Source organism: Oncorhynchus gorbuscha, linkage group LG05 (genome assembly GCF_021184085.1).
Source record: "Oncorhynchus gorbuscha isolate QuinsamMale2020 ecotype Even-year linkage group LG05, OgorEven_v1.0, whole genome shotgun sequence".
Taxonomy (NCBI): Eukaryota; Metazoa; Chordata; class Actinopteri; order Salmoniformes; family Salmonidae; genus Oncorhynchus; species Oncorhynchus gorbuscha.
The window spans coordinates 52,331,595-52,357,643 of NC_060177.1; the positions used below are offsets into that span (position 1 = coordinate 52,331,595).

A 26,049-nucleotide genomic window follows, 5' to 3' on the forward strand; every position below is an offset into this window, starting at 1 on the left:
GATCCATATCTCCCTTTCTGAGAGGCGTTCAAAGACCCCCTAAACTAGTCCTGCGACTCTCAAGGGTGGCACTGACATCTATGTGATGTACTCTATGAAGTCAGCTTGTGTCTCCTCATCCTCCACCTCCTCCTTGTCCTCCTCTACCTCTCACCTCCGTCTCTATGCCATTATCTGACAGGGAAGGGAGAACAGTCGAGCTAGATGTGTTACCAAGAAAGAACAAGCTCTACTGAGAAGTAGAATCCTGCTGCTGCTGCTGCTGATGTGCACAGTGTGTTCTTAATAATTGATGGCCAGGAATGTTGCATCTGAGGAGAAAGGGAGTCTAGTTGTGATCAGAACCAGGTTGAGAGATCAATGTTTCCTCCTGCCACAATGAGTATCAAATGTGGCCAATCTCCAAGCTGACAATTAGTACAATAATTTCTCACCTTAAAATGTATGCAAACTTATTTTTGAATGAATAAGTCTTCGAATATTTGACCAATTTGCAGTTTCTACATAATCATTCCACTTCAGCGATAGTGACATGTAGGAATCACCATTCAAACCTACTTTGAGATGTAAACAACCGCCTCAACTTTGTTACGTGTATTATTCATTAAAGTCATATCTGACAATTACATGTCCAATACATTCATTTTTGTTTTAATCTCAATATCAAATTATTTATGGGTAAAAATGTACCTTACTGTGATAGTTTTCAATTTAAAATGCTTAGAAAGAAACAAAATAACTTCTTAGCAAAAGGTAATTTCGCAAGCAAGAATGTTGATATGATGGTCTGGGAGTGGTCTGAGTTGGGAGGGAAAAACTGAAAATGTGTTGTTATTGGCAGAGAGGTTTGGAACTCCTTTCATATTGGTCTATTAACTAATTTATCACCTGGTGATTTCACCAATCAGGCCAAAACTCTATCCCACCAAAACAGGCACAAAATCCTGGCAATCTTTTCAAACAGCTCTTACACTAAATGGTGATTATCATAATTTTCACAATTTCACAGCATTATTCCAACCTCATAGTGTGGAAATATAAAACACAGGAATATCATGTTTTTGACTGCACGGGGCCATTAATGACTTTCATTATCTGATTATTAATAATTCCATCAACACCTTATCCATGCAAAGAGTAATTATGACACAAGTCTTCATTTATGTGTCAAAGGGATTAGCAAAATATTGAAGGCATTGCCAATTATCAATTATCTGAATGTTCAGATTGAGTTTGAGATAATGGATATGCTGTTAAATATCTCTACTGCAAAGAATGTTATTTTTGAGAGAGAGATTGAGAGATTCTCAAGGGGTCTAATTAAAACCTAAACACAATTATGGAAATGTACAGGAAAGTGCAGTTTAAATATAAGTAGTGTGCTTAATTTCCAAATGAATGCCTTTGATGCTCGTAAATGTTAACATTTTTGCCTTGAGATAGGTGTCCCCCCTTTTTTGTTGGGTTCCGGGTCCCCCCCCCCTAAAACAAAATATGTATAAGCACTGAAAAGCTTGGTTCTTGTTAAGTTCATTCGATGAATTAGACCAAAGTGCAGCGTGGTAGGCGAACATCTTACTTTATTTCAAATGAACACCGAAAAACAACAAAATACAAAACGAACGTAAAGTTCTGCAGGCTACACAGCACCTATACAAAATCAAGATTCCATAAACTAAAGGTGGAAAAAAGGCTGCCTAAGTATGATCCCCAATCAGAGACAACGATAGACAGCTGCCTCTGATTGGGAACCATACCCGGCCAACAAAGAAATAGAAAAACTAGAATGCCCACCGAAATCACACCCCGACCTAACCAAATAGAGAAATAAAAAGGCTCTCTAAGGTCAGGGCGTGACAGTTCTGGTGACTTTAGAATTTTTTTTTTTTTTAATAATCCATCTCAAATATAATTTACACCCCCAGAAATGAGCTCAGTAACATATTTGTAAAATGATTATAGTATACAGGATGCAATTTAAGGTTGAATGCTGCAGCTATCTAAAGAAACAAAACAGAGACCTTATTTATGAAATAAATAAGTTTATCTTGACAAAATGAACAGAGGAAGATTTGACTGAACATGAATTAGAGCCCACTTATTCATGTTCATCACAAAAAGAGAGCATTGGAAATCTCTTTCCAGGTTCTGATAAAAAAAAACCTAGTTCTGACATAGTTTACAGTCTTTGTCAGAGCACTTTATTCTTCTGGGCTTTTGGATAAAGATTTTCAAAGCTCTCCTGTAATTGAGCTCCTTGATGGGGGGGGGGGGTTGATGGAGAGCCACATGCAGGTGGCTAGATGCTCTCCCTGCGGTCTGTTCCTCAAGTCTGTTTTGACCTGAAGTAACAGATAGTATAATGAGAGAAGGGAGAGGGACAAAGAGGATCTACTTTCACATTTAATTGTTCTTACTCGTTCCATTGCAGAGAAGTCCCTCTCACAATTAACGGAAGACAATGGTATGGTCAGTGTGATTGCTGCCAGCTGGCCAAGGCAGGGGAAGACTTTCCCCATCAAACAGCGAGGGCTGGTCTAAAATACATGAAAAACAAAAATATGTACAGCATTAAAGAAGAGCCGGTGTCCCCGCACATTGACTCTGTACCAGTACCCCCTGTATATAGACTCGCTGTAGTTATTTTACTGCTGCTCTTTAATTATTGGTTACTTATATTTCTTTCTTTTTTTTCTTAAAAGTACATTGCTGGTTTAGGGCTTGTAAGTAAGCATTTCACTGTAAGGTTTTATACCTGTTGTATTCGGCGCATGTGACAAATAACATTTTATTTCATTTTAACAGAGTGGTAGTTCAACAGGAAAAAGGGTTGAGCAACACTGGCCTAAAATGTTCTTTTCAAAAGATTGTCACACTCATGCCATACCTTGAATGCCTCCGCTTGCAAATGTTGCTTGTAAGAGTGCCACTCTTGCAGCACAGCAGCCTCTGGCGCTTGCAAAAAGTGCCTGGAGAGTAGGGTCAGGTTAAAGGTGTTGATCATCTTAATAGAGAACGCTACCTGAGGTCCCAACACACTGAAGGCCCCCAGAATCTCCAGGTGTTGGAACCTCCAGTCTCGGCTGTCCTGGAGGCCAACAAGACTTAATTACAACAACAACAAACAAAAAATAAGCGATTAATAGCTATTTGTTTTAGTTTATCCAACACACATGATGTAACATTGGTTTCATCACAGCATTTGAAAACACGTTTTTTTACCTCCTCTCTGAACCGAGCCCAGAACTGCTCCCTGGTCTTCTCCACCTGCCCCCCCCCCCCCTCCTCCTCCTCCTCCCTTGACTGTGGCATATTATATAGGCACGGCTTCAGTCTGTCAATTTTAAGCCACTTTGGGTCTCATCCGGATTGCCGGTGGTGCGCACTTGGCCTTTTATCTATTCCTCTTTCTTCTCCTTCTCTCAGCTCTCCTCTCTCCTTTTCTCCTTCCATCTCCCCTCCTGGCTTTCCTCTCCTCTGCTCCATTCTGTCCCTCCTGCATCCCTACCTCACTCCCAAGATTCTGCCTCTTCTCTGTCTAGTAAAGTAAGCCATACACTTGTTATGAAACGATAGCTTAAGCTTTTAAAAAGTTAGCTTACTAAAGAAAGTTTTATTTAATTCAGGCTGATTTTACGTTAGCTAGGTAAGGTAACATTACCTGACACTCTTGTCCCTGCCTTCCCTTTCTCTTTTGCTGCTGTGTCTGGAAATATTTCAACAAATTCATCTGAAAAAATAAAAAAGTCTAATCAAAGACTGATGAATGTAGCTATCTTGCTTGCACTTACAGTTCCAAACAAACTAGCTAGCTAACTTGCTTGTTAGATAACTATGTTTCTATCATCAACATACTTGTGGATATTGGATAGCTAAATGCCGTTACAATTGTGGCAACAATATTATAGATCTAAATTATGTTTGTAGAATTTTTAGGTTATAGCTAGCTTATGTAGTTAACTAGTTGGCAAGCTAACGTTAGTCAAACAAACAAGCTAGCATACCTTTCATGCAGTTCCTCAGGCAGGAGCACTCTGAGGTGATTCAAGTTAATTGTTTTTTTTGCGCTGCAGAGCATCTGTATCGAGCACCGGTCACTGGCACAATGTGTTTCTTGAGTTGCAGGCTGCCTACCACAGCTCACAGAGCTAAATAACCTTCAGAACTGGGTTGATCCAAGACAGATGATCTATTACCAAGAAAAGTGAATGTGATTTACAGAACTTTATTGAAACTCTGTTTGGTAGAAATAGGATGTTTCTTTTGGTGTAGCGGCAATGATTCTGCCATGGCAGAGCGCCACACATAAATGAATGCAGAGGAAACACTGCCTTGCAGTCCATACCACAATGAATTGAAGATGTTCTGGAAGCACAGCCGCGAGCTGCCCTGTGACATAAGCCTACCAGACGAGCTAAATTACTTCTATGCTCGCTTCGAGACAAGCAACACTGAAGCATGCATGAGAGCATCAGCTGTTCCGGATGACTGTGTGATCACGCTCTCTGTAGCCGATGTGAGTAAGACCTTTAAGCAGGTCAACATTCACAAGGCCACAGGGCCGGATGGATTACCAGGACGTGTACTCCGAGCATGCGCTGACCAACTGGCAAGTGTCTTCACTGACATTTTCAACCTGCCCATTACTCAGTCTGTAATACCAACATGTTTCAAGCAGACCACCATAGTCCATGTGCCCAAGAACACTAAGGTAATCTGCCTAAATGACTATCGACACGTAGCACTCAAGGGGCCCCTCAGGGGTGTGTGCTAAGTCCCCTCCTGTACTCCCTGTTCACCCATGACTGCATGGCCAGGCACGACTCCAACACCATCATTAAGTGTTGCCAGACAACACAACAATGGTAGGCCTTATCACCGACAACAATGAGTGGCATTGGGGCGGCAGGGTAGCCTAGTGGTTAGAGGGTTGGACAAGTAACCGGATGGTTGCAAGTTCAAACCCCCGAGCTGACTAGGTACAAATCTGTCGTTCTGCCCCTGAACAGGCAGTTAACCCACTGTTCCTAGGCCGTCATTGAAAATAAGAATTCTTCTTAACTGACTTGCCTAGTTAAATAAAGGTCAAATAAAAAATAAAATCAAAAATGAGACGGCCTATAGGGAGGAGGTCAGAGACCTGGACGTGTGGTGCCAGGATAACAACCTCTCCCTCAACGTGATCAAGACAAAGGAGATGATTGTTGAATACAGAAAAATAAGGACCGAGCACACCCCCATTCTCAGTGATGGGGCTGTAGTTGAGCAGGTTGAGAGCTTCAAGTTCCTTGGTGTCCACATCATCAACATACTATCATGGTCTAAACACACAACACGACAACGCCTATTCCCCCTCAGGAGACTGAAAATATTTGGTATGTGTTCTCAGATCATCAAAACGTTCTACAGCTGCACCATCTGGTTGCATCACTGCCTGTTATGGCAACTGCTCGGCCTTCGACCGCAAGGCACTACAGAGGGTAGTACGTACAGCCCAGTACATCACTGGGGACAAGCCTCCTGCCATCCAGGACCTCTATACCAGGCGGTGTCAGAGGAAGGCCCTAAAATGTGTCAAATACTCCAGCCACATTAGACATAGAGTGTTCTCTCTGCTACAGCACGGCAAGCTGTACCGGAGCGCCAAGTCTAGATCCAAAAGGCTTCTTAACAGCTTCTACCCACAAGCAATAAGACTGAAGAACAGCTAATCAAATGGCTACCCAGACTATTTGCATCTATGTTTTACTTAAAACTGCATTGTTGGTTTCAGGGCTGGTAAGTAAGCATTTCCCTGTTGTATTCGGCACATGTGACAAATACAATTTGATTAGATTTTACGGCAAATGGTGGGAGGGCTGCAACTCAATATTAGTAAGGTTTTCTTAATGTTTTGTACCGCTCAGTGTATACAGACAGTCCCACATCATTGCCTGCGTTTGTGCATCATGTATATAGTCTAAGATATCCTCGAGCTCCACAGTTTCACATGTCCAGTCATCCTTTAGCTTATCATTCAATAAGGATTTCAATTTTGTTTGATGAAATAGACAGTGAATTCAGCACATGTTTAAAGGCACAAACAACACAGTGTAGTTGCCCAAAATTAAGACAACGTATTCCAGAATAGGAAGCTGTTTGCCTGCGGTGTTGTTCTCCTGTTCTCTGTTTCTTGTGATCTGCAGGCTCGGGTGAATGTCAGAGTCTCTGAAAAATGCTCCCTGCAGAGGGATTATCAGGCAGTAGCAGCGATCAATGCCTAAAAAGGCATGAGTATCAAAGAGGGTTTGTGTTGACAACACTGACAGCCACACAAGTTCACCCTGAGTGTACATTGAAGGCTGTGCTGGTTCATTTACTGTAGTTACTGGGTTGTCTGTGGGTGTCTTAAAAATACAGTGAATTTGGAATATGTCAAATTCTCGAGTCCATTGGTCCCCAAAATTGTAACAGTCTCGTGCCCATTCAAACATTCAACCTCCAGCTGCGTACCCCTCTAGCACCAGGATCAGCGCACTCTCAAATGTTTTTCAAACTTTATTTGTCAAATGCGCCCAAATACAACACATGTAGACGTTACTGTGAAATGCTTACTCACAAGCCCTTAACCAACAGTGCAGTTCAAGAAGAGTTAAGAAAATATTAACCAAATTAACTAAAGTAAAAAATCAAAAGTAACATAATAACGTAACAATAACAAGGCTATATACAGGGGGTACAGGTACCGAGTCAGTGTGCGAGAGGATAGGATAACAGGATAGTTGAGGTAATTTGTACATGTAGGTAGGGGTGAAGTGATTATACATAGATAATAAACATTGAGAAGCAGCAGTGTACAAAACAAATGGAGGGGAGGGGTCAATGGAATAGTCCTGTGGCCATTTGATTAATTGTTCAGCAGTCTTATGGCTTGGGGGTAGAAGCTGTTGAGGAGCCTTTTGATCGAATGAGAAGGGTGTGCTTGAAAGGATGCACATAACTCTGCAATGTTGGGTTGTATTGGAGAGAGTCTGAGTCTTAGATCATTTTCCAAACACAGTCAGTGCCTGTAGGATACTTTATGTGCAGCTCTATCCAGAAATCTGGCAGTGGCTTCTGATTAAATTCAATTTTCATAGAACCTCTTGTTGCAATTTTGATTACGCTCGGTAAGTTGACTGGAGGCAGGGCATGAAAGGGATAACGAATCCAGTTGTTTGTATCATCCATTTCGGGATAGTACCTGCGTAATTACATACCCAGTTTACTCAGGTGCTTCACTATATCACAGTTGACATTGTCCGTAAACTTGAGTTAATTTGCAAACAAAAAATCACACAATGATGGAAAGAACTGCATTGTCCTTGTTAATGCAGACAGAGAAGAGCTCCAACTTCCTAATCATAGCCTCAAATTTGTCCCGCACATTGAATATAGTTGCGGAGAGTCCCTATAATCCTAGATTACGATCATTTAGGCGAGAAAAAACATCACCCAGATAGTCATGTGAGAAACTCGACATCATGCAAACGAAGTGAAAATGGAAAATTATGGCCAGTAAAGAGAACTTTAAGCTCGTCTCAATTTTAAAAAAATGTATCAATACTTTGCCCCTTGATAACAAGCACACTTCTAGTATGTTGTAAAAAGTGTTACATGGTTGCTGCCCATAGCATTGCAAAATGCAGAAAATACACAAGAGTTCAGGGGCCTTGCTTTAACAAAGTTAAACCATTTTCACTGAGTGTGCAAAACGTCTTTCAAGCTGTCAAGCTTTCCGTTGGCAGCAAGAGCCTCTCAGTGGATGCTTCCGTATACCCAAGTGGCGTCGGAAGCAACTGCTTGCACTCGCGTTACCACTCCACAATGTCTTCATGTCATGGCTTTTGCGCCATCATTACAGATACCAACACATCTTGACCACCAAAGTCCATTTGATGTCACAAAGCTGTTCAGTACTTTAAAAAATATCCTCTCCTGTTGTCCTGGTTTTCAATAGTTTACAGAAGAGGATGTCTTCCTTAATTGACCCCCCATAAAAGTAACGGACATATAACAGGAGCTGTGCTAGGCCCGCCACATCTTTTGACTCATCGAGCTGTAATGCATAGAATTCACTGGCTTGTTGTTTCAAAACATCTCCTGCCATGTCACTGATGCGTTGTGAAACAGTGTTGTTTGATGAAGACAGTGTCTGTATAGTTTTTCTGGTCTTGTACCCCAACATTGACAAAGCCATATCCACGGCAGCAGGATGAATTAAGTCCTCCACAATAGTATGGGGCTTGCCTGTCCTAGCCACTTGGTAGCTCACCATATAAGACGCTTCTAGCCCCTTCTTATTAATGGTATCTGTTACTTTTATACATGTCTTACTACTCGATAGTCACCCAAAGGTATAGCCCGTTGGAAAATCGAAATGGACTGTTTGAAAATCTGAATTACCTTTTTATTTGGCGTACCCCCGGCAGGATTGCCCCAGTTTGGGAATCCAAACTATTATCCATATTGTCACGAACCAGCTCAAAGCCCGTAACAAAAGGGAGACAACGTGGAGGTAAGGAGTAACAAAATATATATTTATTAACTAAAGCAACTAAGGAAAATATACAATGGTGTGTGTAATCAGTAATCAGTAGTGTAAGTGAGTGTTTTGCATTCATGGATGTGATAATGCAGGGTGTTGAAAGGTGCCAAAGCAAACAACAAAAAGGCCACCAAGAAACACAACAAAATCTAGAAAGGTGTCTGCATGGACAGAGTCTCTTCCATGAATGTGGAAGAGGTCTATTTATCCTGGGACACACCTGGCCCAGGTGTTTCCCATGTAGCTGATGCCCCTCCCAACTCTGCCCACTGGCATCCTAATAAGGAAACAAGAACAAAGAGAGAATACGGCAGACAGAGTGGGAGGGTCGTCACAATATTCTTTCAGGGGCAAAACTAGTACATAGGATTTCATATTAGGGATGATGCCATGATAACATGTACAGCTCCAGCTTGTGGGTGGGTCCCATAGTTGAGAGTCGTAAAAGTAACTCATATACATAACCAAAAGTATGTGGACACCTGCTCATCGAACATCTTATTCCAGAATCATGAGCACTGATATGGAGTTGGTCCACCCTTTGCTGCTATAATAGCCTCTACTCTTCTGGGAATGTTTTCCACTAGATGTTGGAACATGGCTGTGTGAACTTGCTTCCATTCAGCCACAAGAGCATTAGTGAGGTTGGGCACTGATGTTGGATTAGACCTGGCTTCCAGTAGGTGTTCCAATTCATCCCAAAGGTGTTCGATGGGGTTGAGGTCAGGGCTCTGTGCAGGCCAGTCAAGTTCTTCCACACCGATCTCGAAAAACCATTTCTGTATGGACCTCGCTTTGTGCAAGGGGGCATTGTCATGCTGAAACAAGAAAGGGCCTTCCCCAAACTGTTGCCACAAAGTTGGAAGCACAAAATCATCTAGAATGCAATTTTATGCTGAAGCGTTAAGATTTCTCATCACTGGAACTAAGGGGCCTAGCCCAAACCATGAAAAACAGCCCCAGAACCTTATTTCTCCTCCACGGTGGGACAGGTAGCAATCTCCTGGTATACGACAAACCCAGATTCATCCGTCGGACTGCCAGATGGTGAAGCGTGATTCATCACTCGAGAGAATTCCATTGCTCCAGAGTCGAATGGCACCGGTCTTTACCCCACTCCAGCCAACACTTGGCATTGCGTATGGTGAACTTAAGCTTGTGTGCAGCTGCCCGGCCATGGAAACCCATTTCATGAAGCTCCCGGCGAACAGTTATTGTACTGACGTTGCTTCCAGAGGCAGTATGGAACTCGGTAGTTAGTGTTGCAACCGCGAAAGACAGACAATTTTTACACGCTATGAGCTTCAGCACACGGCAGTTCCGTTCTGTGAGTTGTGTGGCCTACTACTTTGTGGCTGAGCCGTTGTTGCTCCTAGACGCTTCCACTTCACAATAACAGCACTTACAGTTGACCGGGGCAGCTATACTGTATCAGGGCAGAAACTCACTGAGCTCTTCAGTACAGGCCATTCTACTACCAATGTTTGTCTATGGAATTTGCATGGCTCTGTGCTCGATTTTATACACTTGTCAGTCACTTTTCTCTATGAACTTAAGTGACTTATCCTCATTTAGGGTCATGACACCTAACTTCAAAATGTGGGAACACTGATGTGTTGTGGTATGTGTATGTAGATTTTGTATACAAACATAATGTTATGTGTTGGGTCATGGGTCATTTTGACCCGGAGGCTTTAATGTGTATAGATATTTTCACAGGTCCAAAATTAACAAGTGTCTTTGATGTATTTTGTTCTGACTCGTTCTGGTTGCACTTTTATTATTATGTTTGAAAAGGAGCTTTCCCAAGCTTCTCCTTCTCAGTGCGAGAGCAGCATATATCTGACACAGACACTCAAAAATGAGCTCCAAACAGAAAATGCTTGTTTGTGGGAAAGGAAACATTTCTAACAAACAGTTCTTAAGTATAGAGTTTTTGAAATCAAATGTTCTTGTATTTCTTCTTTCTGAATGGTCTGACAAGACAAAATAAAGTTTTGGCTGTTTTTACTTGATTCTTTGACTGCCTTGAGTGTGTTTAAACTGTGCTGGTCAATCTGACTTTACTGACTGTGGACTTTAATGCAGGCCAACTTAAATGTGTTTTACCTCATTTCTACCAGCATGTCACATGTGCAACCGAAGGGAAAAAAATCTAGACCACCTTTGCACCACACACAGAGATGCAAACAAAGCTCTCCCTCACTATCCATTTGGAAAATCTGACCATAATTGTATCCTCCTGATTCCTGCTTACAAGCAAAAAATAAAGCAGGAGGTACCAGTGACTCACTCAATACGGAGGTGGTCAGATGCCACGGATGCTACGCTACAGGACTGTTTTGCTAGCACATGCTGGAATATGTTCCAGGATTCATTCAACGGCATTGAGGAGTATACCACCTCAGTCATTGGCTTCATCAATAAGTGCGTCGACAACGTCGTCCCCACAGTGACCGTACGTACATATCCCAACCAGAAGCCATGGTTTACAGGCAACATCCGCATCGAGCTAAAGGCTGGAGCTGCCACTTTCAAGGAGCAGGAGACTAATCTGGACGCTTATAAGAAATCCCGCTACCCCCTCAGACGAACCATGACTTTTATGCTCGCTTCAACGCAAGCAACACTGAAGCATGCATGAGAGCACAAGCTGTTCCAGACGACTGTGCAATAACGCTCTCGGTAGCCGATGTGAGGAAGACCTTTAAACAGGTCAACATTCACAAAGCCGTGCGGCCAGACAGATTACTAGGACGTGTACTCAATGCATGAGCGGACCAACTGGCAAGTGTCTTCACTGACATTTTCAACCTCTCCTTGGCTGAGTCTGTAATACCTACATGTTTCAAGCAGGCCACCAATACCATAATCCCGGATATTCTAGACCCACTCCAATCTGCATACCGCCCCAACAGATCCACAGATGATGCAATCACACTCCACACTGCCCTTTCCCACCCGGACAAAAGGAATATCTATGTGAGAATACTGTTCATTGACTACTGCTCAGCGTTCAACACCATAGTGCCCACAAAGCTCATCTCTAAACGTAGAACCCTGGGACTAAACACCTCCCTCTGCAACTGGATCCTGGACTTCCTGACGGGCCACACCCAGGTGGTAAGGTTAGGCAACAACACACCTGCCACACTCATCCTCAACACTGGGGCCCCTCAGGGTTGTGTGCTAAGTACCCTCTTGTACTCCCTGTTCACCTACAACTGCATGGCCAAACACGACTCCAACACCATCATTAGTTTTGCCGACGACACAAAAGTGGTTGGCCTGATCACCGACAACAATGAGACAGCCTATGAAGAGGTCAGAGAACTGGCAGTGTGGTGCCAGGACAACAACCTCTCCTTCAATGTGTGGAAGACAAAGGAGCTGATCGTGAACTACAGGAAAAGGCGGGCCGAACAGGCCACCATTAACATTGACAAGGCTGCAGATGAGCAGGTCGAGAGTTTCAATTTCTTTGGTGTCCACATCACCAACAAACTAGCATGGTCCAAACACACCAAGACAGTCGTGAAGAAGGCACAACAAAACCTTTTCCCCCTCAGAAGACTGAAAAGATTTGGCATGGGTCCCAAGATCCTCAAAAAGTTATACCGCTGTACCATCGAGAGCATCCTGACCGGTTGCATCACAGCCTGGTATGGCAACTGCTCGGCATCTGACCGTAAGTCTCTACAGAGGGTAGTGCGTACGGCCCAGTACATCACTGGGGCCAAGCTTCTTGCCATCCAGGACTTATAAACTAGGTCGTGTTAAAGGGAAACCCAAAAAATTGTCAAAGACTCCAGTCAGTCCAAGCAGTACCAGAGCGCACAGCAAGCGGTACTCGGAGCGCCTAATCCAGGATCAAAAGTCTCCTCAATAGCTTCTACCGACAAGCCATAAGACTGCTGAACAATTAATCAAATGGCCACCCGTAGTATTTACATCCCCCAACCCCCCCCATTAGTTTATTACACTGTTTATTATCTATGCATTGTCCCTTTACCCCTACCTACAAATGATCTCGACTAACATATATCCCCGCACATCGACTCTGTATTGAACTGCATTGTTGGTTAAGGGCTTGTAAGTAATCATTTCAACACCTGTTGTATTCGGCGCATGTGACAAAGAACACCAATATTTGCCCATATTGTGGCCATGTGGAAATGATCTCAAATGAGTGCAAGAAATGCAGAAATTGATGGAAATGCAGGAAATTATTTTAGGTTGAAGTTGAATTTAACAGTATAAAACAATCCAAATGGAGAAATACCCATTGAAATCATTTAGAATTTATGTGTTTCCACCTTAGGGTCACGCACTACTCATAAAGCAAATGTAGAACTTTGATTAATCAAAAACATCAAATACCGTCCAAAAAAAAGAAAAACCATGATGTGATATTTTGGCCATATCGCCCAGCCCCTGTGGCTACTTGGAAGAATCTAAAATATATTTTGATATGTATAACACTTTTCTGGTTCCTTCAATGTAGAAAATAGTAAAAAGAAAGAAAAACCCTTGTCCAAACTTTTGACTGGTACTGTAATGTGTATCTCATTCTATCGATACAGGTGTACGAGTGAGCACACCGTTGTATCTGTGGGTGCCATTGTCGAGACTGTAATGACAACCTTCCAGTGTAAATAGCCCATCTATTTGCTGTAAAAATGTATCCATTAAACAACACTGTTTATGCCTGATGATGTACTATGGCGATGTGCCGGCTGCTGGGAGGAGTCTATCAAGCGGAACCCGCTGTTTGAACTGTGTCTCTCTGCACCAGGAGGGGGGCAGGTTAGGGTGTAGCGCGATTACTTGGTGTCGTACTCCATGCCCAGTCACACTGTCGTATTAAGGTCATTCTCGAGTGCTGAACCTTTTGGAGTTTAACTTAATCTAAAATCGATTTAGACACTCCTCCAGCAGCCCTGAAGTGAATTGGTCAACCACTGTGCTAGCAATGCGTTCCAAGAATTCTGTGTGAAAACATTAGCTATTTCATAAAAAAGTGTGAGACCATCGTACCATAGCACAGCAAGGACAGTGTAAATCAGAGCATTATCGGTAATTCTGTGATTAATGTTAATCGTGACTTTCTCCTAAATGTTATCCTCACTGGCTGTCTGTCTAATGATAGATAGCATCTATCATTAGATCTGCTAAGCATTTCAAACAGCAAGAAGCAGTCAGTAAAAACTAATGTGGCCACCTGCAGTGGGAGATTCACTTTTAGGAACCATACGAGGTATTCCACAACTGTCGACAACAGTTGTAGAAAGGCAGCATGCTTGGCTTAGCAGCGGCAAAACCTCCCGGCCTATTGATTTTCTGTCCTGGTGGTACAGCACATACACCAGTCTATGGCCTACAAAGAGAATTCATATGAGGCAGAGCACAGTAGTTCCTTACCAAGAACCCATACACAGCACTTGCAGAGAAAGGGGGGTGGTGGTGTAAAGCCTCATCTCTCTTTTCTGCTTGGAATAAGGTCCCCCTGGAGCTATTGATCCAAGAGTGCGTTGCCACTCTACAGCACCCTGGCCTCTGGCTGTCAGATGCCTTGTCTTCAACTATCGCTGCCCACGATGGCTGACAGCGAGACTGGGATCCCAGGGGGACAATTTAGCAAACTAATGGTTAACTCTATGAAAATTTAGTCCAAAACACCCAAAAAGTTGGTTACTGTGCCTTGTAATGGTTCAATGCTGGAAAGTTATGTAAGCGCTTCATTTTTCCAAACCTAGTTCTACCATTGCATGAAGATGAACACAATGTAAGCATGAGCTGACAATAATTGCAAATTCTAACAGTGTAATTAATACATTTCACATATGCTATAGCAAAAATCATAATTTGGTTGTGTTTATGTAGGCCTTGGGTAACATTAGAATACCATTGTTTTTTTTATTTCAAATAACAATAGCATTTTCATTTGTTTTTATGTTACTGTAGGCTATACTAAAAACAAAGAAACACAAAAAACACCTCAATTCAAGTGTTCAATCAGTTTTATTCGTGGAGTGCCTTTGTTACAACTATGAAACAGAAAGCATGTGTTGGAACACAGTAACAGCTTCTTTTTATAATAACAAAATAAAATAAGTACCCCAACCACCAAGACGCACAGCCAGCAAGACGCACGATCAGCAAGATGTGCGGTCAAATTATGAAAACAGCAGTAGCCTAAACAGTAATATAAGCACGAAGTGGCCTTAATAAATAGCGAAAATCGTCACAAAAGCAATAATGGCATTAATATAGGAATATAGGCAATTATTGTCAGCTCGCGCTTACATTGTGTTCGTCTTCACACAATGGCATCAGTTGGATTTAATTTAGCTGTTATCCCTTATCCTAACAGTTGACACAAATCTTCGTAACTTTCACTTGCTTGACACACTTTGATATACCTTTGTTTGGTTGTACTGCGTAAGTCTAAGGTTCTCTCTTTATTGTTGTCTTGTCGTTCAACAGCACCTTTGTGGAGTACAACAGCTGTGCAGGTGGCTTATTCTGCGCCAGAGGGAGGGAGCGACTCACTTTGTTCATGGTGCCGACTAGGCTTGTTATTTGCAACTTGTTCGCCAATGACAGTGAAGTGAAGAAATTTTCCATGGTGACATTTCACCCTTTGCCATCATAAGGTTCCACAAGCCTCATCACTACATTCTCCAACACTTGCTCAACTGCTGCTCGACTTGGATCTTTTCCCAGATATTGAAAGCCATTCAGCGTGTGTACAATTACTCCCTCTCTCACAGTGTAGCCCACTCCAAGTAGGTCAGATCAGACGGATAAGACTGTTTGGATTCGGAGGACTGATAGAGTACCTACCATTTTGAGATTAGAATTGGAACAGATCAATACAATGGAATGGTCCACACTGTTCTTCAATTGGTAATTACATTATCATGCATCGTTAGCTTCCCCTCGCTCATTAACTCACCAAATCACCCCCTTTCTCCTTCCCCATCATACTTCATTTATTTGATCTGTTGTGATATGTGTGGAATTAGTTTCGATATAGTTTAGGTTCAGTTTCGAGGCAATTATCGGGATGATTATCAGCTGGGCACTGCACATTCAACTGTCAGGAGAAGGAGAGGCAATGGGGGAAACCATTCAAAAATGACGTGCCCTCCTAAAACGGGTTTTAACTCCAGTTTTGTTTGTAATATTAAGATACACCGACAGCGTGTTATATTGATGTGTTGAAGGAAAGTCGAGAACGGACGGGGCATGACTTCAAAAAGGACAGAGTAATAATGTTTTTAAATACATTAACTGTATCGGTCCTAGTGTTAATCACAGCTGTTCAATTCAGATCATGACTAGCCTCTCCTCTGTCTTCAAACTCAGGTTTGAAGAGGATGCATGCCCTGACCACCCAAGCCAACTACGAGCTGCGCATTGACCTGGAGGACTTTGAGAACAGCACAGCCTTCGCCCAGTATGGAGCTTTTGGAGTGGGACTGTTCTCCGTTGACCCGGATGACGATGGATACCCGCTGACTATTGCTGATTACTCTGGCACTGCAGGTACTGAAATATCCAACTGTACTGTAGCCATTTATTATGGCTCATACACATTTGTTTCATAGACTTCATAAATGCCCCATTTATAAATTGTACTGATCTTCCTATTGGTCAATGCCCCCCTCTCAGGGAAGAAATACAATTTCTAAACATCCAAATATCACGAAAATCCAATTCAGACATCTGTTCACCAGTATGAGAGTCTTTCTCTGGCTGTTGTTTGTTCTACATCAGCTGTAGATCATGAGCAGCAGCATCCAGGCAATGTGTGTGTGATTCTCCACGGTTCAGCTCTTCTGTCGCGGAGGGCTCTTTTGGACATTAATTGGGTCCCTCCACTCCGTTAGTCTCAGGTTCCCCCTTCGTCAGCCCCTCACTCATGGTTGGGCCCAGCTGGACAAAATCATGACCTTCCAGGGCTGCCGGAAAGGGCAGGAATGATGAAGCTGTAGGATGCCTCTGTGGCCACGGCAAAAAAAAAGCAGGCCATTAGGTTATTACGGCCTGACATAAACAAACAGTCGGCTTCCACTTGATTTAATTAGTGAGGTTGTCTTTAAACGTCTGCTGCCAGGGATTCATGCAACATTGATTCCCAATCTTATCAATTAAAGTTGACTTTTCATCCTCTCTTGTTGTTTTTGTTCAGACGAATTGAGGCTCCGGGATAAAAAAAATAAAAAAGAAGTTTGTTTAAAGGCCTAGTGCAGTCAAAATTGTGATTTTCCTGTGTTTTATATACACTGAGTGTACAAAACATTAATGACACCTACTCTTTCCATGACATAGGCTGACCATGTTAATACAGGTGAAAGCTATGATCCCTTATTGATGTCACTTGTTAAATCCACTTCAACCAGTATAGATGAAGGGGAGGAGAGGTTAGAGAATGATTTTAAGCCTTGAGACAATTGAGACATGGATTGTGTATGTGTGCCATTCAGACTGTGAATGGGCAAGACAAAATTCTTAAGTGCCTTTGAAAGGGGTACAGCATAGGTGCAACGGATTGTGTCAAGAACTGCAACTCTGCTGGGTTTGTCATGCACAACAGTTCCCCATGTATATCAATAATGTTCCACCACCCAAAGGACATCCACCCAGTTTACCCAACTGGGAAAAGCATTGGAGTCAACATGGGCCAGCATCCCTGTGGAACGCTTTCGACACCTTATAGAGTCCATGCCCCAATTAATTTTTAGGGCAAAAGTGGGGGGAGCAACTCAATATTAGGAAGGTGTGCTTAATGTTTGTACACTTTATATTTCCATCCTATGAGCTTGGAATAATACTGTCAAATTGTGAAAATGGTGACAATGCCCTTTTATAGTGGAAGAGCTGTTTGAAAACACTTTTCTTGTTGGGATAGAGTTTTGGCCTGCCTCGCCAGGCAGTAAATTAGTTAATATACCAATTAGAAAGAGAGTTTCAAACCTCTCTGCCAAAAATAACTAGTTTTCCATTTTCTCCTCCCCATTCCCAGACAGTTCTAGCTAAAATTATTGCTTGAGAAGTTGCTCTTCGCTAAGAAGCATCACTACATTACCAAAAGTATGTGGACACGAGCTCATCGAACATCTCATTCCAAAATCATGGGCATTAATGTCCCCCCCTTTACTGCTATAACAGCCTCCACTCTTCTGGGAAGGCTTTCCAATAGATGTTGGAACATTGCTGCAGGGAATTGCTTCCATTCAGCCACAAGAGCATTAGTGATGGTGGCCGATTAGGCCTGTCTCACAGTTGGCGTTCCAATTCATCACAAAGGTATTCAATGGGGTTGAGGTCAGGGCTCTGTGCAGGTCAATCAAGTTCTTCCAAATCGATCTTGACAAACCTTTTTGTATGGACCTCGCTTTGTGCATGGGGGCATTGTCATACTGAAACAGGAAAGGGCCTTCCCCAAACTGTTGCCACAAAGTTGGAAGAACAGAATCGTCAAGAATGTCATTGTATACTGTAGCATTAACATTTCCCTTCACTGGAACTAAGGGGCCTACCCCGAACCATGAAAAATAGACTATTATTCCTCCCCCCACCAAATTTTACAGTTGGCAATATGCATTCGGACAGGTAGTGTTCTCCTGGTATCCACCAAAAACCAGATTCGTCCATTGGAATGCCAGATGGTGAAGTGTGATACATCACTCCAGAGAGCACGTTTCCACTGCTCCAGAGTCCAATGACGGCAAGCTTTACACCACTCCAGCCGACACTTGGCATTGCGCATGGTGATCCTAGGCTTGTGTGCGGCTGCTCGGCCACGGAAACCAATTTAATGAAGCTCCCGACAAACAGTTATTGTGTGGACATTGCTTCCAGTGGCAGTTTGGAACTCGGTAGTGATATTTCCACACGATGCACTTCAGCACTCGGCAGTCCAGTTTTGTGAGCTTGTGTGGCTGAACTGTTGTTTCTCCTAGATGTTTCCACTTCAAAATAATAGCATTTGCAGTTGACCGGGGCAGCTCTAGCTCTTCATTAAAGCCATTCTACTGCCAATGTTTGTCTATGGAGATTGCATGGCTGTGAGATTGCATGGCTGTGCATGGCTCAATGTTATACACCTGTCAGCAACGGGTGTGGCTGAAACAACAGAATCCACTCATTTGAAGGGGTGTCCACAGACTTTTGTACATGTAGTGTTTGTTTTTTAACCATTTTAATTGAAAACAATCACAGTAAGGGTCTTAATTGTTACCCAGAAATGTTTTGATATTGAGATTTTAGAAAACGGCAGCATTGGACCTTAATAAAATGTTTGCAGCAGCAGCACTGTTTTGATTTCAGCACAGTCCTGAGTGTGCTTTCAATACCTGGATTTAAATTATTTGTTCTTCATATATTTGGTTTCAGTTAAGTGGCATTTGGGAGGAACAGTTTGCGATGGGACAGTCAAAACCAATGATAAAGGATGTGTTCACATATTGACTTATAAGACAGGACTTGTATTTCTTTACCCCCGTTTGTTCTGCATCCGTTCACACAGAAAACTGTCGCTGCCTTTTAGTCTTTGATAATTCATCTTCAATCCTTGCAAAGATAATTTAACCATTATCCTAAACAACAAAATGATGGTTATATACTACAGAATTGTGTATCATATATATAAACATGAAATGAGTACTCTACCGGCAGAGAAATAGGGCGAACGTGCAATTACCTGTGTTGATGAGGCACACCAGCTGTTCACACTTTTAAGTGCTTACTCTCAGAACTTGAAAGAAACTCTTTAATGACAGTTTGTTACCTAACCAAAGTCTTTTAACCATATCATTACTAGGGCCACAGGAGTGTTGAATATGTTTTATTACAATGCTTGTGGAGTAGCACATCATTTCCCTCTGATGTTTTTAATGTATTCATTGTGAATATGATTATGAGTTCTGGGGCATGTTTAAATACTTTCGCTGCTCTCATTGTAGGTTTCTCCCAGGATATTTGATTAAAATGTGTCCTACATTACATGACATTGCATTACATTTGTTATAATGGTACAGTAGGCATCCATTTACACGGCATCTTAAGGAGTTTAAGAGGTTTAATCATCAATGCAGTGTTTCATTATCATATCCTGCCACTATGTTTACAGTTATTCTATATTTAAAAGGTTGCCAACCTTTATTAGCGGTAATCCACGAGCGTGTTGAAGCAGTTAAAGTCAGAATAGAATAGATGTACAATAGGTGGGGCATACAATACACCGGGGTACTTTTTCCATAGGAAGAGAGGCAGACTCCTACACTGCCCTAATAAACGGACTCTTCCCTTTGTGCAATGCATGGTTTTACTATTATTATCACCATGCTCTTTCATCATCTTCACGAACAAAACAAATCATGTGCTCTGTAATAACTCCATTTCATTGTTGTATGAGTCGGGGGAGTAAACTGACATTTCAAAAATGTTCAACTTCATATTCATAATGTCCAGCACCACCCCAACATGAACATGGGTGAAAATGGCCGTTTCTATGTTTTTTTTTGTAAAAAAAAAAAAAAGATAGAGGAAGACAAGTGTTTCCTATGACATCATCAACAAATTAGTAGGAAATGCCTAGTCATAATTGGTTAAAATCACATGATGCACACCAATGATGTCATTGGAATCACTTATCTTCCTCTATCTTTTTTTTACTACAAAACATAGAAACGTGCCATTTTCACCTACTGTATGTAGATGTTGGAGTGGTGCAGGAGATTATGAATATTTAGTAGAATATTTTTGACATTTCCCTTTCACCCTGTGTCCTGGCTAAATTCCCGATCTAACCTCTTAAACTACAGTGTAACTTTGTGCTCTCAGTCAACTCACCCAGTAAAACAAGGGTTAAATAAGTCTATAGTCTGAGGCACTTGGTGGGAAATTGAAATATATAACAAGATCTGTAATCTGCATAATGTGATAGTTAAGGGGAGATTTTTCTCCTTACCATCAGCCCATGATTACGAGGCATGATATGAAAGCCAAATCTGAGAGGATATCCAAACAAAAAAATGGAGTTAGTGCTATATGGGCAATAAGCAGCTGTCGCTAAGAGCTGCCTGGTCCAGCCACAGTAGAATTAGCACCTTCAGAGTAGAGCGTGGTGCTGCACAGAGGGGATTTGATTAATGCACCACTGGCTGCTGCATTACATCCCTGAGACATACATCATAGGGTTTAATAAGGCCACCACCACAGCCTACAGCCTCTCCACCAGTCTTCCTCTAATCTGCACACACACACACACACATGCAAGCATACACAGATACACACAAACACCACCCATACCCACCCACCCACACATACCATCCTACTGGGCACACACTGGTTGAATAAATGTTGTTTTAATGTAATTCGTCAATGTATTGTGACGTGGAATCATAGTGGAAATTAGATTTGAAAAACGTCATCAACCAGCACTGTTTTCATCTCATTTCAACCAACATTGTAAACATTGAAATTAGGGTAAAACGTCAACTTAAATACATTAACTTAACTTGACTAACAGGTTGTTACATTAATCTAATTTCAACATATTAATCAGAACTATATATATGTTGAATTGTGTGGTTGAATTTATGTAGAATTTCATATTTGATTAGAGATATTTTATTTGACCTTGTTTATAATAATAATAATAATATATGCCATTTAGCAGACGCTTTTATCCAAAGCGACTTACAGTCATGTGTGCATACATTCTACGTATGGGTGGTCCCGGGAATCGAACCCACTACCCTGGCGTTACAAGCGCCATGCTCTACCAACTGAGCTACAGAAGGACCACTTCATTCAATGTTGCTAGTAATATGGTATGTTTGAATCAACGTCGTTGTTTCAGCGTCATGCCATCAACCTAAATAAAGAGCTATATTGAATGTGAAGCCACAGTCCACCAATTCCTGCCTGAACATTGACTCATACTGGTATATAATAGGTAATAATCTTCAGTGAGAACAAGTATACCATCCAGATCAACCTCTATCTACTCTGCTTAGCTTTGGAAACAAGCTGTGTTCGATTCAGCTGAGCTAGCATGTCAACACATTTCTCTCTCTCTCTCACTCACTAACACAGAACCTGACAATAGCAAAGTAATTTACTTGTCCATCCCTGTGGTTTTCATTTATTTCAGTATAATGTTATATTTCACCGAGCAGTAATGGTTTTTCTTTTTAAACCTCTCACACATATACCACCATACATGTCATCATGATCCTGTCAAAGTGCTAAAATGCTGGCAACCTCTCATTCCCCACCCTCTCTCTCTCCCTCTCCTCCCTGTTTCTGCACCCACCCCTCCTCCCGTCTGTCTGTCTTTGTAAGGTGACTCAATGCTCAAACACAACGGGATGAAATTCACCACCAAGGACCAAGATAACGACCACTCGGAGAACAACTGTGCCTCCTTCTACCACGGTGCCTGGTGGTACCGCAACTGCCACACGTCCAACCTGAATGGACAGTACCTGCGTGGGCCGCATACCTCCTACGCCGACGGCATCGAGTGGTCCTCCTGGACGGGCTGGCAGTACTCCCTTAAATTCACTGAGATGAAGATTAGAGCCACGACAGAGGAGAACAAATGAGAGGGAACCGATAGCACAAGAAACAGTAGATGGATGGACTTAGGCGTTATTAAAGACACTCGACCTGCCGAAAATTAGAATAAGGACTCTGAACCTTAATCTGCTCGTACTGTAACCCCTGTCCAAAAACATTCTTAATCCCCTCCAAACGTCGACCATTTTGTGGTGTTGTGTTGAAACCTCCAAGGTTTTGTAACCTTTTGCAGCTTCTTGCTGATCTGATCATGTTTCTAAGAATTATTTTAAAAAATAATGCAGGCAATGTCAGAACCACAGTATTGTTGTGCTTTTAAAAGGAAAGCTGTGGAATTTTGAAATATGAAATGTTAGGATTTTTCTCATTCTCTTAAGTGAAATTGAATTGAATGAATTGAGTTTCCGACAATTTATTTGGGTTGTCCCAGCTGCTTGTATGTACAGTTAACTTTGCATCTGACAGCAGTCTGAGTTCTCCTAAGTGTTACGCAGGGGGTTCAGTGAACCACGCTCACGAGATGAGGAACCCTGCTTGAGACCTGAATACGTGTGATAGGTCCCTGAGCTAACGCTCAGACTTTAGCTCAGTAGGTTAACACTGTCTTGAGACATGCAAGAGACACAGGTTTGAACCCCAGTCAGTTACATGATCTTGTGGTTTACCCCTAGCTCCTTTTTGACCCCTAGACATACCTTGTACAGATCATGTGTCAGTCCAGTGCCCCAGTAAGACACATTCATGACAAAGCATTATATCAGTCAGACAGGGGTTTTAAAGCCAACCCAATCACTTCACAAAAGGCAGCCTTGCCTTTTACATAACATTTACAAATACAATGATCCCACAAGAGTGGCTTTGAGCAACATGCATGTGTGACCTGTTACAATGAAAGTAGAGAGAATGAAGAGAATACGTGAAAGGGCTGGGCCAGCGGTGTGCCAATTATAATCAGAGGCCTGGATCTGTGTAGCCTTCCAGTTGTTGGTGGAAACCTCAGACAGTAGGTTCTAACCTAAAAATTCATCTCCTCTGAGAGCCAAGTCTATTCACTGATATGCTATCTTAACTCAAATTAGTCCTTTCAATATACTGGATTTTGCTTACTCCTGAAGCCTTCTAGTCTGTCATCTTCAGTGTGTGTGTATCGGAGATGATTGATAAAGTCAGGCAAACGGTGTTCTTTACTCAGTCAGAGTACCAAAAATTGAGATTCCCCTATGGGCAACCAAAGTTTTTTTTAAATACGAAAACATTGTGACATAACACAACAACAGCTGGTAATTCATTCCCTGCAAAAAGCAGCCTTTTCATCTGCCCAGATGTTGAATGACATTGTGTCACTGGTACAGTATGAGTGTATGTCTTTCTCATTATTTACCGTGATATGATATAGTGTTCGATACCTTGGAGGCAGCAGACAGTTGTACATCTGTGTAGTTTCCAGACCTGGGTTCAAATACATTTGTATCTGCTATTAAAAATGCCCTTTATTGTGTATTTGAGAATTTCTAAAAATACAGCCTGGAACACTATTTGAAACCCTTTTCAAATATATTTTCAGCAAACATATTTCAAATACTCTGCTCTAAATGTTTAGCAAAAGCCAGATGTTTATATACAATCCTATGAATATATGTTCTAAGTAAATCGATCAATTAATTGCTCAAAGGGACTTCACCCTCAATGGCCATACTTTCAGATAGGAGATTGTAGATTTTGGCCACCAGATGGAAGCAGTGTGTGTGCAAAGGTTAAGACTGATCCAGTGGAGAATTACATTACTGCATCCTATTTTGTATCAAGTCTGCCAGGAGTTTGCCCAAATATGGCAAATTGGTCAGTTGCTACATTTTATCTCTGGGACCCTCAGGATGACAAATCAGAGCAAGATGACTGTAAGTACATTATTTACCTTCAGAGGTGAATGTATCAAACCAGTTGCCGTGATATGTTTTTTTGTTATTGTGTACTCCTCAAACGGTAGCATGGTATTTGTTCACTGTAATAGCTACTGTTAATTGGACACTACAGTTAGATTTACAATACTTTAAACTTTCTCCCCATATAAGACATGTCTATGTCCCAGGAAAGTTGGCTGTTGGATACAACGTCATTCTCGTCACATTAGCAACAACCACTCCGGTTTAGAGACACCTATCCTGTAGAGGTTAAACTGCTGAGGGATGGGTGCTGGTGAAATGTTATCAAAAAGAACAAAGATATTGAGGATTACCTAATCACCCAATATCTTCCACCAACTACTGATCCTCTGAAATTCTGGAAAACACACAGTCACACACACCCAACACTGAGCAGAGTTGCTGCTGAGTACTTACATGTCCCAGCATCCTCCGCAGCTGTGGAGCGGCATTTTAGCATTGAAAGGCGCATCTTCAGACCAGATCGCTGCTCAATGTCCGACAAGCTTTTTGAAACCCTGCTGTTTTTTAAATGTAACATGGCATCTTGCCATCTTTCATGAGACACCAACGTAAGGTAGCCTAGTGGTTAGCGTATTGGACGAGTAACCCAAAGGTTGCAAGATGGAAGATCAGCTCCCTGAGCTGACAAGGTACAAATCTGGTGTTCTGCCCCTGAACATGGCAGTTAACCCACTGTTCCTGGGCTGTCATTGAAAATAATAATTTGTTCTTAATAACTGACTTGCCTAGTTAAATAAAGGTAAAATAAATAGTGTGATCAAAAAGTGAAGTAAGACTCATACATGTAATATCTAAATACTTGTTTTGTAAAGCAATTGAAATACCTGAAATCGTATTTGAACCGAGATCTGGTGGTGCCTATAAAAGTCAGAGTGACAAATGGTTGTTACAAAGTAGAAATGGCACATTGAGGCTCACAACTTGGAGTCAATATTGAGACAACATTGTGTGGTGTGTTTGCCGGGAATGTGGTGGTCTCCTATGCATTTTGTATTTATGTTTAATTTACTGTTTGTTTTTGTCATGATGCGGCTAGTCTTTCCATTTAAAGGTTGAGTGAAAATATTGCTTATATGGTGATAGGTAGAGAGGTCTGTTTAAGTTAGGCTGAAACACACTTAAAGTGAGATTTTAATGTTGGTATTATTATGAGTGTGTTTATAATGGTAAGCTGTTGTTGTAAAAGATCCCTCAGTCCAATATGAGCACTTAATAATCAGATCTTCTGATTGACATTCAGTGTACTTTCTATGTTTTTGTCTCAAAATGAATAAAACAAGAAAACATTGTGTTTAGATGTGTAAAGTTGTCTCATCACAGTATTTTCAAATAAAGGTATTACATTTTACATTTACATTTAAGTCATTTAGCAGACGCTCTTATCCATAAGAACTAACATTTATCACTTTACAAACTTACTTTTTAATTTCTTATGAATGTAGCCTAATGTTATCACTCATTATAGTTACTCAATTAGATGATAATTCCACCATAAGAGGGACATTGAATAAAACATTCTCAATAACAGAGTACTGTCAGTTTGTCATTGGGGGAAGGGACAAAAATATAGTTTTTCTACAGATATACTGTAGACTACAATATTAGTACACTTTTTGAAAATGCCTTAGTGCTATTGGTTACACGTGGTCTGCGGCTGTGAGGCTCCAACAACATGGAGAAATCCTTTACTTTCAATTCTTTGGCAACAGCTCTGGTGGACATTCCTGCAGTCAGCATGCCAATTGCACACTCCCTCAAAACTTGAGACATCTGTGGCATTGTGTTGTGTGACAAAACTGCACATTTTAAAGTGTAATTTTATTATTCCCGGCACAAGGTCCACCTGTGTATTGATCATGCCGTTTAATCAGGTTCTTGATATTCCACACCTGTCAGGAGAAACGCTCACTAACATGAATGTAAACAAATTTGTGCCTAAAA

General features: G+C 41.7%; 1 protein-coding gene across 1 annotated transcript in view; it reads left to right on the top strand.

Annotated features, from left to right (window-relative positions):
* LOC124036021 (fibrinogen C domain-containing protein 1-like) overlaps positions 1-25,538 on the top strand; it is a 175,165-nt gene extending 149,627 nt beyond the window's left edge. The window contains exons 6-7 of the mRNA XM_046350072.1: positions 15,938-16,117; positions 21,926-25,538. Of these exons, the coding sequence (XP_046206028.1) occupies positions 15,938-16,117; positions 21,926-22,188 (443 nt within the window). The 3' untranslated portion in view covers positions 22,189-25,538. The remainder of the gene's footprint in view (positions 1-15,937; positions 16,118-21,925) is intronic.
* The last annotated feature ends 511 nt before the right edge of the window (positions 25,539-26,049 follow it).